The 13216-nt window shown below is 45.1% G+C and overlaps 1 protein-coding gene across 1 annotated transcript in view; it reads right to left on the bottom strand.

The window, feature by feature from the left end:
• The window catches only part of lamc3 (laminin, gamma 3), a 108208-nt gene that overhangs the window by 52121 nt on the left and 42871 nt on the right, over window positions 1-13216 (bottom strand). Inside the window, exons 5-9 of the mRNA XM_010878250.4 lie at window positions 11210-11398; window positions 10977-11094; window positions 8100-8198; window positions 6976-7112; window positions 6740-6859 (exon numbers count right to left, since the gene is read on the bottom strand). Coding sequence (XP_010876552.2) covers window positions 6740-6859; window positions 6976-7112; window positions 8100-8198; window positions 10977-11094; window positions 11210-11398 — 663 coding nt within the window. The remainder of the gene's footprint in view (window positions 1-6739; window positions 6860-6975; window positions 7113-8099; window positions 8199-10976; window positions 11095-11209; window positions 11399-13216) is intronic.

Here is a 13216-nt window from a genome sequence, read left to right as displayed (position 1 = left end):
GCTTACAGAACCATTCCAGGGCAGCCAATAGTGCCAACCCCAACCCTGCACAGCTGCCTGCCATCGCCACCTTGTCAAGGGAGGTCTAAAGATGCTCCCAAGGAGATGCTCAGGAGAAAATTTGGAAGATGGCAGAAAGAGGTCCATACTGCCCTCACCTCGGCTCTACCCCAACCATGTAGGAGCCAGAGAGGAAGGATGAAGACTGCCAGGAGAAGAAAGGTGAAGAAGCTTGCCAAAGCTACGACTGCCAGCACCCATCCATCCCACAGCACCACTGGGAGGCCAATCCTGAGATGATAAAACCTCCCCAGGAATGCCTGGGAAGGTCCTCTCCTTCTCCGCTACCACCTCTATTTGCTTGAATAAAAGGGCCTACGGGGCCTTAAATGCATGGTCAGTGTCTGTTCCCACAGTCTCTCCCTGTTAGAAAACTATTCCCACTGTCGATGTAAAGCGTTTAAACCAGTCGAGGATTAGGGATCTTTCAGACACTACTCATATGCCCTTACCATTAGGCCATCATGCTGCCTCTATATAATGGTGGTTATGTTACAATTACATTCATTATTGTCAATGCAATACTTTCAGTTGGGTTACTCAAATTATTTTAGGTGATCTGTGTCCACAAAAGAATTTTTTTGATAAATCATGTCAGAACATTTTCAACATTTAATGTGACCTATAAGATGGACAATTCAATTGAAAAACAAACTGAAATCTTTCAGGGGGAAAAATTACAAATAAAAAACTCACAATAAACTGGTTGCATAAGTGCACACACCCTTAAACTAATACTTTTTTGAACCAACTTTAGATTTTATTACAGCACTCAGTCTTTTTGGGTAGGAGTCTATTAGCATGGCACATCTTGATGTGGCAATATTTGCCCGCTCTTCTTTGCAAAAAGACTCCCAATCTGTCAGATTGTGAAGACATCTCCTGTATACAGCCCTCTTCAGATCACCCCACAGATGTTCAATTGGATTCAGGTCTGGGCTCTGGCTGGGCCCTTTCAAAACATTAATCTTCTTCTGGTGAAGCCATGCTTTTGTGGATTTGGATGTGTGCTTTGGGTCATTGTCGTGCTGAAAGGTGAATTTCCTCTTCTCCTTTTGCTTTTCTAACGAAGGTTTGGTGCCAAAATCGCCTGGTATTTGGAACTGTTCATAATTCCCTCCACCCTGACTAAGGCCCCGGTTCCAGCTAAAGGAAAACAACCCCAAAGCATGATGCTGCCAACACCATGCTTCACTGTGGGTATGGTGTTCTTTGGGTGATGTGCAGTGTTGTTTTTGCGCCAAACATACCTTTTGGAATTATGGCCAAAAAGTTCAACCTTTGTTTCATCAGACCATAACACATTTTCCCACAAGCTTTTGGGAGACTTTATTTTGCAAACTTCAGCCGGGCTTGGATGTTTTTCTTTGTAAGAAAATCCTTATGTCTTGCCACCCTACCCCATAGCCCATTCATGTGAAGAATACAGTAGATTGTTGTCACATGAGGCAAACAGCCAGTACTTGCCAGAAATTCCTGCAGTTCCTTTAATGTTGCTGTAGGCCTCTTGGAAGCCTCCCTGACAAGTTTTTTTCTTGTCTTTTCATACATTTTGGAGGGATGTCCAGTTCTTGGTAATGTCTCTGTTGTGCCATATTTTCTCAACTTGATGATGACTATCTTCACTGTGTTCCATGGTATATCTAATGCTTTGGAAATTATTTTGTACCCTTCTCCTGATTGATGTCTTTCAACAATGAGATCCCTCTGATGCTTTGGAAGCTCTCTGCGGACCATGGCTTTTGCTCTGAGATGCAACTAAGAACATATCAGGAAAATCCTACTAGAACAGCTGAACTTTATTTGTGATTAATCAGAGTCACTTTATAATGACAGGTGTGTAATTACTTCTATTTAACGTGAGTTTGAATGTGATTGGTTAATTCTGAACACACCCAGTTATAAGAGGGTGTGCACACTTATGCAACCAGGTTATTGTAAGGATTTTATTTTTCATTTTTCCTCTTCGAATATGAATTGAATTGTTTAAATTATAGGTCACATTATGTCATTCTTTTACATCACTAAAACCTGACATTTTAACAGGGGTGTGCAGACTTATTATATCCACTGTATCATTGTTGGTTTGTATGGATTTCCTAGCTAGTGTCTGCGAAATGACTAATATGTAAAATATACTGGTAGGCTAAGTGGGTCGGTCTTGCATCTTTGGGACTTTTATTTAATTTCATTGCAAAAGGATATTCAAACAAAATTACAGTATACTTCAATGTAGATCTGTACTACTGCTGGCAGTGCAGCCTTCACTGTCAGTCTGAGTTCCTGCCTGGCTCTGGCTGGCTGCCTGGTTATGGCTGACTGACTGGCTGGACTGCACTGGGTGCCTGGCTGGCTATGGCAGTGAGATTTGAGTGTAATGGTGTGTGTTGTACTACTTTGTTTAATGACTGCAGTGCATGTGCCAAGGAGAGCCCACGGTGATCTATAATGTTAAGCCTCAGGTTGCGGTCTGTCGCACGCACGCGTGCACACTCAGCTGTCCCCTCGCCTCACAGTCACATTTGACCTGATCCTGGACCAGCCTTTGTCCTCACCAACGCACCACCCGGCACTGAATGACTGATTTCTGGGCATGGTTGTCATGTTTTTGCCTGACCTGCCTTGGGTTGATTTACGGGGGTTTATGGGCTGATCTGCTTTTGGTCGACCTGGTCTGACCCTGCTGTCTGGCTAACGGCTTGTTTTTTCTAGTTTTGCTGTTGTCTGCTGCGTGATAGGCTGCAAGCTGCACTGTTTAAAATCCTTCAAAAGTATTTTGACAAACTCATTGTCAGCCAGGTTTCTAATAATTGCAGCAGAACCATATATACTAGGAAATTACCTGTTGACAAGAAGGATGTATGGCATATCTTCATATGTGAAGAAAAGCCAGAGATATTATCCCCATTATAGTTTCTAAAAAGGTTAGTTCATTACTTCATTGAGCTTGTTGCTGAGAGTCAGCAACATCCACAGGTACAAAGCATTTCATTCTACTATAAAGGAAGACCAATTGATAAGCCAAAACTTCTAAATAGTGCCAGACAGAATAAAAAACCTCCAACCAAAGTCAGCTTAGGGACATGTAGAGGAATTTTTGAAGAGCACGTTGCTTCAGTGTTTGACGTCAATTGGTCAAAATTATGCTGTGAACATTCAACTCAATAACCCCTAACCTCTAACCCATCAGATACAATCCTCTCAGATGTACTGAAGTGCCTGGAATGGGAATGAGGAATGGTGAGATGAGAAGAATTTCCTTCAGCTGGTGTTTGAACATTGACCTGTAATGTCATTGGGTGTATAGGAATTTTGCATGCTTTGTATCAACACTGGTAATGAGAACATGTTGTTGAAAGTGGGGATTGTAGACATTTGCCTTCAGTTGGACTGTGCATGAAACCAATAATATATCCGTTTTTTTAATTTTAATTCTCAGTGTTCTCTAAAATAAGGACTGTGTAGTTTCTGAAGACAAATGTCATGTTCATTTATTAAAGAATCTTAACTATCACCCACCTGAATCTTTTCTGTTATACAAGGTTTTCCATCTCACAGGTTCGACTACAGCAGTTACTGTATGTTCGTCCTTTCTACACACTTTTCTAACAGCCTAATTTATACTCCCATTGACACGAAAACATTTTGAATTGGCAGATACATAATCTGGTATATAAAGACAGCCAGGATCTGGATTACAGCTGCACAACAAACAAACACATACACACAAACAAACGCACACACACACACACACACACACACACACACACACAATACAGCAATCTCTTAATGGGTGTAATGAAATGCTAATGTACTGCAATGAGTTAGCTGGTCATGTTGTTCAGGGGGGTGGACTGTTCTCAATGTTCTAATCAATGATCAGTGGCTCCCACCCAGCCCAGAAGCAGTCTGTCCAGGATGCTTGGCATGAACATCACTGGAGAAACCGCTGTCTTTGTGGGTCCTATCACTCCTGTCCCCTCTCAGTCCATGTCCCCTCTGTCAGCATGTCAACTGTCTGTCTTTCCCACCAGTTCTCTGATCTACCGGCTCTCTCTTAATGGCCACTGCATCTTCCTTTCGGTATGTCCCTCCCCATGTCCAGCCTGTTTAGAAGAGATGCTGCCAAGCTGTCAGGGCTACTGCCAGACGCTGCGGTGGCGTTCATTCTGAGTGAGGCTCTTTATTGAAATCTCTCCCTCAATCTCGTCTACATCTCCAACAAGGATAGTTGGCATGGAGCTGGGATGGATCTGGATTCACCACCAGGTTTGATGTCCCCAGGGAATCTCAGGCGCCTGATCTGAAATCTCCTCACTCCCGAACAGCCAAACCATCAAATCACACGACATTCTCCCTCGACTGGTGGAGCATTGGAGGCCGGCCCAAGAGGAAGGAAAGATGGAACACACAGAATGTGAGCCTTTGGCTCCTGAGGTGAAACATGACACTCTCCCTTTGTCCCCCTGGTATTTCTGGGTGAGCACCATGGCCGGGTTTGGATATGGAGACAGGCTGTCCACTGTGTCAGGTAAGGAAGGCACAGGTGTCTGCTTCAGGAGGTTCGCTGTTAGCGGCCGGTTGAACCCTTGATCTTGGGTGATTGAAGAGGAGCAGCACACAACCTGAATCGCTTCACCAAAATGTCCTGCAGTTCAAAGTCGAAGCCATGTCAGTGTGGCCTGCTGAGAGAAGCTGTTGAGGAAAGTGGTGTTGGCTAGGAACCTATGATAGAATCTGCCAGCAGGCTTCACTCGAGTGTTCAATTTGTGTGGAAGTGCTTTATCATTATATGAGCATGACCTTTCTACTAGGTGTCAACTGGCAGCAATCTTTTCTTGGCCAAGAGGATGAGCATGGTGGTAAATGAATGGAAAAGAGAACCATGTACTCAACCACATTATTTTTCTGCGTCACTCTTGGTTTTGATTCCTCTCTCACACTCTCTTACCCCTCACTTGCTCTTTTTTACTATCTCTATTAGCCACCCTCTCTCTGTTTGAAAGACTACAGCTGAACTTGCTGGATAATGCTCTGATCCGAGCTGAGTATCTACCATTGTATGTCAGGAATTGTGTTTCCTGGCATGTCAGCGTTGCCTGGTATTTCTGGATACCGAGAAGAAACACGCCAATCCTCACCTTTTCTTGTTCTCTGTTGTCATTATGTTGAGAAGCCAACTGATCTGATCTAGACATTTAAATGGCAGGCATAGCCTATATAATATATTAATACGAATCTGAGAAATCGCTTTCCTTCAGTGTTTTTTTTTGTAACAGGGCATTGTCACTCAGAATTATCTGCTACTTCAGTGAGAAACATTGCGGGAGGATTAACACAAGAATGCAAATTAAAATTGTCAGAAAAAGGGAGAAAGCAAGAAAAGAGAAAGAACGCAGAAAAGAGGGCGAGGGAGTGGAAGAGAGCGAGTGGAAAAGAGAAGGAAAAAAATAGAGAGCGAGAGAGATAGAGACAGAGCCACACAAAGGGAAAGCCAGAAGAGACAGAAAGGGAGAGCGATAGAGAGAAAGAGACACAGCGAGAGAGTGAAAGAGAGATCCTGGGCCTATCCCTGTAGCTTGCCTCTGCTCTATCTTTAAAGTAACTGTACACATAAGAAAAAAAGCAAGAAGAAAATGAGATCATTAAAAGCAGTGGCAGGGCAATAGATCTCAGTTTTTTTTTACAACGCAATGAAACAACACAAACAAGCGCTGTGGCGGCGAGATAAGAGGGTGGCTACTGAGCTGCTGGCAGTGAGTTTGGCCACTAATCGCTGGTGGCCTGCAGAGACACTGAAGTGATGGACGAGCTTCAAGAAAACAGCAAAACATCTAAACTAAGCACATTAATAAATAAATAAACAAACTAAACATATCCAAGTCGACTTAACGACATAAGAAACTCTAAAAATAACAGGACCAAGAGGACCCAAGTGTGTTCCCTCCCTCTTCTGTGATCTAAGGGTTTTCATGCACGGGTTCTTAAAGGGATGCCTGAACTTGTTAAGTGTGATCACTGAACATGAATACAGTATGTCTTGGTGGCTAATGGGATTTGTGCTGTTTCTGGTTCTCACAGTGTCCATCCTTGTGCTTACTCCTTGCTGCAGTGAGTAGCCAGCCAGAACACTTTTTCTCTAGCTAAGGCCGACGCACTCCATCAGGCCTTGTGTCTCCTACTGGGGATCCAAATAAAACTCGGTACGAAACACCATCATATCCCCAAGGCTCCTGCCTTTTCCCAGGGTACCTAGGGCCTTGTTCTCTGCAGGTCAAAAGCAGTGAAGTGCAGAATATAAGGGATAGGGTGGCATTGGGGCCGTGGGAAAAGATAGAGGCCTAAGTCATATAACAGGAACAGCTAAACCTTATCTCTTAATGGATGTGATAAGAGTGTGCAAAAAAAAAACGTGTTGCAGTAAGTGCTGTATGACCTTTTGACCAATGCCACGGGACAATGAGTGAATGAACAAAAAAGTTATCGAGCAACAAGCCACAGCTTTTAACATGTGTCCGGGGGTAATGTGATTTTTGTCCAGAATTTACATATTGAAATGCCTGCAGATCTCAAATGCTCTCTGCAAACACAGGCATGAATTCCTCCCTCAGCCTGGAAAGACACACACTAACCCTTGAGTTAAAGAAATTCTGTTCTGGAAAAACTATTTTTGTCTCACCTGGAGCTGTGTAGAAGCCAGGGTCATCTTCACTGAGGGGTAGCAGGTAGACCTCTCCTTCCTTCCACAGCAGTGGGTACTCCTGTCCCCCGGAGAACTGGCCTGACCAGCCATCTGCATCTGTGGGGAGTACGAGGAGGGACTCAGAACGACAGCCGCAGTACAGGGATATCCTGATCAGCTGACATCAGCGACTTGAAATCTGTTTACATCAATAATATCAAGTATCAAAATACCCTCAAGGAAGTCAGTCGTGATGTCGACAGCTGCATGGTAATCGGAGGAGCGGCAGGCCAATGAGTGTCCGGAACAGAAACAAGACATGCAGCCAGCTGGACTGTTCTCCTGCAGGTTGAAGGAGCCAGGCTTGCACCTGCACATTCACAAAGCACATCATCATTATGCTGTTTCACTGCGCTCCCCCCTGCCTTAGCCAGTGTTTCTGTGTAGCTCGTTGTGGCTAATCCCTCCGCATTGTGGAGGTAGCTCAGTGAGCATCACTGGGGCTTTTGAGTCCGTGTACATTAAAGAATCTGCCAAGTGAACATACGCTTCTGTCTGTGTTGCGGTAGAGCATGCCCTCCGTGTTCTTCCACCGTGATACTCTACCAGCCGCCATACACAGGCCGCTGTGTGGAAGGCGCGTGTGCTGTGCGCTTGGGTGTTCACGTAACACAGGGTTTGTGTTGTGTGTTCGTGTCACCATGTGCTTGTGTGTGTGTGCATGGATAGTAGTAGATAGGTGGCATTTATAGGGTCCTTGTTCATTGGGGTATTAAATAATACTCCACCAGAAAACATAGAAGCCAGGATAATTGAATGCGGAAGATGTTGTGTCTGCGTGCTTTGCTAAAGTGTCTGTATTTCTGGACTGATCACGCAAACCTTAAGAGAGCAGAAAAGTCATATGAAAACATGAGATTTAGAGGAATGTCTACAGGCAGAAAGTCCAAAAGATTCATGTTAAGAAGCGTTTGGACTAAAAAGGCCCCAGATCACATTGCATTTATACATTACATTTCCTGGCTGTGAATAGCAGCCTACTACAATACATTTCACACAGTATAGTACTTGTCTGTCAGTTTGAAAAAAACATTTGTCAAATAGCGGCGCCGTAAATGTCAAGAGACGTTTGGCTGAACAATGGCAGCAGGCTGCATCAAGACTTAATCCTGAAAGCCAGTGTACTAACAGTATGAATCAGAACCTAGCGTTAGCTACCGTTGTTAACGGATCAAAACAATCCCTGGGAATCTGTGTCACTGCGGTAACCGACAGGTGTCAGGTGATGACACAGTAGCCTATCACGGGTTCACTGTCACTCTCATCCAGGATAGAACGGTAGGACATGAAAAGCCACCTGTCGCACGACTGTCCCTCCACATTAGCCTTGCAGTGGCAGCCACCGTCTGACGCCGAGCAGACCTCCACACTGCCCCTGGGGTCACAGTCGCACGGCCTGAGGAGAGATGGTGAAGACATCTAATAGGGGTCAAAAGCCAGTCACGAGTCAAACAGGCAACGATTGAGGTCACACCCTCATGGGTCACATAGGTTAACACATGGAAAATATGTTTGGTATTTATTATTTAATCGGCACCCCCATTAGCCGCAGTCAAAGCTTCTCTTCCTGGCATCATACATAAAGAGAAAACAAAATACACAATAAAATGCACCACAGCAAAACAATGTAATAAAATACACAATAAAAACAGATGCTATGAAATTGTACCTGTCTTGCTACTAGGTGTTGGTTTATTAGTTTTATCTGATTTTATTGCTGGTCTGGGTTACTTGGGGAGGTGGTTACATGTAGTCATGAGTCTATTCGATACTGCGAGCCTCCGTTCTGGACTTGGGGAGTCCAGTGACGTGTGTTATGTGGTGGTGACGGTTGTCCGAGCGGTTTGTTAACCGTTTGAACAGACAAATCTTTACCTTCAACACATCTACAGCTCTTACAGAGACCAGCTAATCTCTCCTCTACTCTAAGCTGGGAGAGATTGACATGCTGTTGACATACGCCCTCTCCAATGTTTTAGCAAGTTGTTTCATTGATTAGTTGCACTGGCAACGGATGTTTAGTCTTCTCTTGATCTATTTCAAACTCACCCACCCAAACTGTATACAGAGTACACACACACACACACACACACACACAAACACCCACAAACAAACTTGTTTGGTCACCAGACTGTAATTGGTTGGGTGACGTTGCTACTACGTCAATCAAGCACTTTGTTCTAAAAATTAAAAAAAAAACAGTTTGATACCCTTCCCTGATTGATTGTTTTCCTCTAGAACTGTAACACAGAATTAATATTTTAACGAGGTTGCTATTAAGAATAATTCAATTATCCCCTGGGCAGCCTTCTACTCTGTTCTGCTCCAGTGGCCTGAGTAATTCACACCTCACTTCAGTTCAACAAACTGTCTGACAGAGAGGAATGGAGGGAGAGAAACTGAAGTAAAGAAGGAGAAAGAGAGGGATGTAGGGAGGGGGAGAGAGATGTAGGGAGGGAAAGAGGTTTAGGTGTGGAGCTGGAAATGGAGGGGAGAGAGGGAGGGAGGAGGGAAAAAGATTGAGATGGGGAGTGAGAGGAATGGATGAAGAGAGGGTATAAGATGGAGATGGCAGGGGAAAGCTTTGGAGTGGAGGGAAAGAGGGTTGGAGAGGATGGAGGGGGAGAGGAACTGAGAGAGAGAGAGAGAGAGAGAGAGAGAGAGAGAGAGAGAGAGAGAGAGAGAGACGCTGTAGGATTTAGATGGGGAGGGACGGTGGGAGATAGAGGGAGAGAGGGATGAAGGAGATGGAGGAAGAGAGGGTGAAGGATGAAGATGGGGTATAGGGTGATGGGCGGAGGGAAAGAGGGGTGAAGGGAGAGAAGGTGAGGGATGAGATGTCGGGAGACAAAGTGAGCAAGCATACAGTACCCTTGCCACACATGCATATACCATACGCCGGAGAGTCCTGGACAGTCCACGTTCCGGTCATTCCCTACCTCAGTAATGTGTTTCCAGTCTATCATCCCCTCAGTCAGGGAATGACTTAGATAAACGCGGCCATGGCTGTGATTTCCGGCAGCTCAGCTCAATCCACCGGCCATGTGCTGAGATTTCTATATAGATTTGTGCCAAATGATAACGTGCAACAGATAGACCCCCAGAGAGGAAGTGGAGGGGGGCAATGAGTGTAGGACCACTGTGGTCATGGAGTAATAGAGCATAGTATGTGTGATTATTACATATTACTGTTTACTATATAATTGACAGGAGTGTGTACTGTTAACTCCTCTTGTCCGTTATATAGTAATCAGTATTCCTGATTATTATATACGGGTGTATTTACTATATCATTACTATATTACTTTATAATTACTATATAAGGGTGCCTTGTGGCATAAATACAGCCTCTCCTGTATCATTGTTGGGCCAATGCTCCAGGGAGAAACACCTGGCCTGGGGCTGCAAAATGGGTCCCTTGAAGCAGCCCAGCTGCTTTCCCCAACCTGCCCCAAATGTGGCCCACTAAGGGGAGGCTAAACAGCTTCCAGGAAAGCCACTCTGGACAGCAGGGAGTGGAAGACCAAAGAGTGGGATGCTTTTTCCTTCCCCGTGTTTTCATTTTTCTGTTTTGATGACATTTCTTTCGACCTCCTGTTAATAAATGCCCCCCCGGGGCCCAGAACACTGTGTCCATTCCCTGTGTCCCTGTGTCCCCACTACACTGTTTAATGCATAGGAGTTGGTACTGTTCACTATAACGCTGCTTGATAAGGACATGGGGATAGCCATTGAGAACGACAGCACAGATGTGTTTGCAGCGTTCAGCTGTGATGAATTAGTAGAACAAGTAATGGTGGATAGTTGCTGCAAACTGGAGGAGAGTTGGTAAACATTGGTATTCTGGTCAGCTCCAGCCCTGGTGTACACCTGAACACCACAGAAACAGTCAAGGTCAGGATCCGTAATACAAACACACATACACACTATTGATTTGCACCTCTAGTTCTCCGCTTCGACAGAAGTAGACAGGGAGTTAGGGTCAGGGAGCGTGAGGATGTTCCCGTAATGATTACAACTAATATAGCATGTCTGCATTAAACATGAAGACCCAATCCAGGGTCGCCATCATGAGGGGGCAACGTACTGAACGTGCACTTTGTGTGTGTGTGTTTGGGTGTGCGTGCGTGTGGGTGTGCGGGCGTGTGGGTGTGCGGGCGTGTGCGTTGCGTACCTGCAGCCGCCAGGGCCGAGGGAGTGGAAGCCGGGTTGACAGGCGTCACATTTGTCTCCTGTCACACTCGCCCTGCACCTACACCTCCCCTCGGCATCACACTGCAGAGTCACGGAGCCTGGGAGACACGGACAGGAGGAGTTGGACACGTCGTTAGAACTACAGACGGGATCGGCCGAATGAAGCTCAGTCGTCGTCGCTCGCGTGACCGTCCAATAGGCAGTTAGACAGACCCAGGATGTTGCAGTCACAAGGCCTGCAGGGATCCAGCGGCGACCGCCGGTGGTGGTTCTCAAGGCAGCGTTCACAGTGCGGTCCATCAGTGTGGTCCCTGCAGTTCACACAGCGCCCCCCGCTGCCCGTGGCGCGGTACTGCTCCGCGTCGAACACACACGCATCTGACCGCCCACTGCAGTTACACTCTGGGGGTGGGGGGGGGGGGGGGGGTGGCGGGGGGTATCGAGAGGGGAAGGGAAATATTTGGAGTAAGAGAGATTGGATGGGAGTTACGTTAATGAAAGATTATATGTGTGGGATTAGATGGTAATATACAGGCTGGTAACTAATCTCATTTCACACGGGCCTAATGAGTAGCCAATCCCGTGGTCAGGGGGCCAACGTGATAACACTGATGCATGTTCGTACAAGAGACAATTACTCAGGCGATAACCTCTAATCACATGGCTCCGTTGGAGTAGGGCGGATTTCTTCTTCACCGTAGTATTCTGCTGTCTACCCATCTGTTTGGCTACCCAAGGGGGGATTCTGGGAAATTACCCATTTTATCATGCATCAAATTCTCTGTTGAGTTTGCAATAACCATAAGATTAGTTCTCCCTAATGGGGAGAGAGAAGAGCCCCCATTTAGCTGCTACGGAGTCGAGGAATAGATGGTATCGGCTGCTAGAGTTCACTGAGTGATATGTCTTGAATCAAAAAGAGGTATGAACCAGGACTGCCTGGTTCTAGTCTATCAATGCCATACATATAATATGTCCTTCCCAATTCACAGAATTAAGGTCTAAAGACACAACTACAGGAAATAGACTGCCACTGTAAAAAAATCCAAGCTATACATCAAAAACACTTGAATATCTTTGTTTAAATGTATTGATTCTAGCTTACAGATCTTGTAGCAGAGGTTTCCACATGGGATGTAAATCATAAAAGCAGTGAATGATATTGAGTCTACCAGAGTACAGGGCAGGTAGCTCAGATACACTAATTAGGAAGGCTAACTAATTTCGATGACTGTGTCCGCTAAGTCACTCAACAACAATTATGTTATGATAACAAATACAAACAACTGTGTGTTCAAATTGCTTTTGTGGACTCTATCGCTCTCTCTTTCTCTCTCTCTCTCAGCTGAGGAAAGGAACCCGTTGTCAATTAGAGTTTTTGTGTTCTGACAAGCAGGGCCATATGGCGCTGGTTCCAGGCGCGTGCCTTCCACGTCAAAGGACAGCAGTGAGAGGGAGGGGAGAGAGGCAGTGTGATGGGCGAGCTGTGGCAAAATGAGCTTCTGCTCGCTGGATATGGAGGGTGGAACTACAACTAACAGGGTTCATTTTTAGTCCTCTCGTTCTTACCCATTCATTGCCTCTTTTCTTTTTTGCAGTGTTGAATTTATTTATTAATATATTTACTTCTTCTTGGTACAGTGCACTGCGGCTGCATACAGCAGTCCATTTAAAAAGCCATCTGTTCGCTACAGAGACCGAATCGGCATCCAAAATGGCATCCTATCACCTACAGTACAGAGTGCACTGCTAATTACCGGAGCCAATTGCAGTGGACTATGTAGGGAACAGAGCCATTTGGAACACAGACTGAGCGTAATTAAAACAAGCTTGTTGCTTAATAGAATCGAGCATAAAAACAATTAATGAGGCGCTTCTCCTTTATGGGTTTATCCATCCAGCCAATTACATTTCCTCCTCAGCAGCATTCAGAAGAACCTTTTACCGTGCTGTGCACATCCAGATAAGGCTCAAATGTGTTGATACTCACACTCACTGACACACACACACACACACACACACACATTTAGATATGCATGCAAGGATGAGCAGTACACATGTGCATGGGAAATTACTCTTCATTATTGAATAAGTATTATTAATATAATAAGTTAAATATCACCACAGTAGACAAGCTATATTATTGCAGTGGTATGTAGGAGTGTGGACGTTTGAACAGTGAACCGTTTAAGCCATGTATTCTTTGTCATTTTTAATTGA

Source organism: Esox lucius, chromosome 14 (assembly GCF_011004845.1).
Source record: "Esox lucius isolate fEsoLuc1 chromosome 14, fEsoLuc1.pri, whole genome shotgun sequence".
NCBI lineage: Eukaryota > Metazoa > Chordata > Actinopteri > Esociformes > Esocidae > Esox > Esox lucius.
The sequence above is the reverse complement of the archived record's forward strand: the minus strand, read 5'-3'. Positions and strand labels throughout refer to the sequence as shown.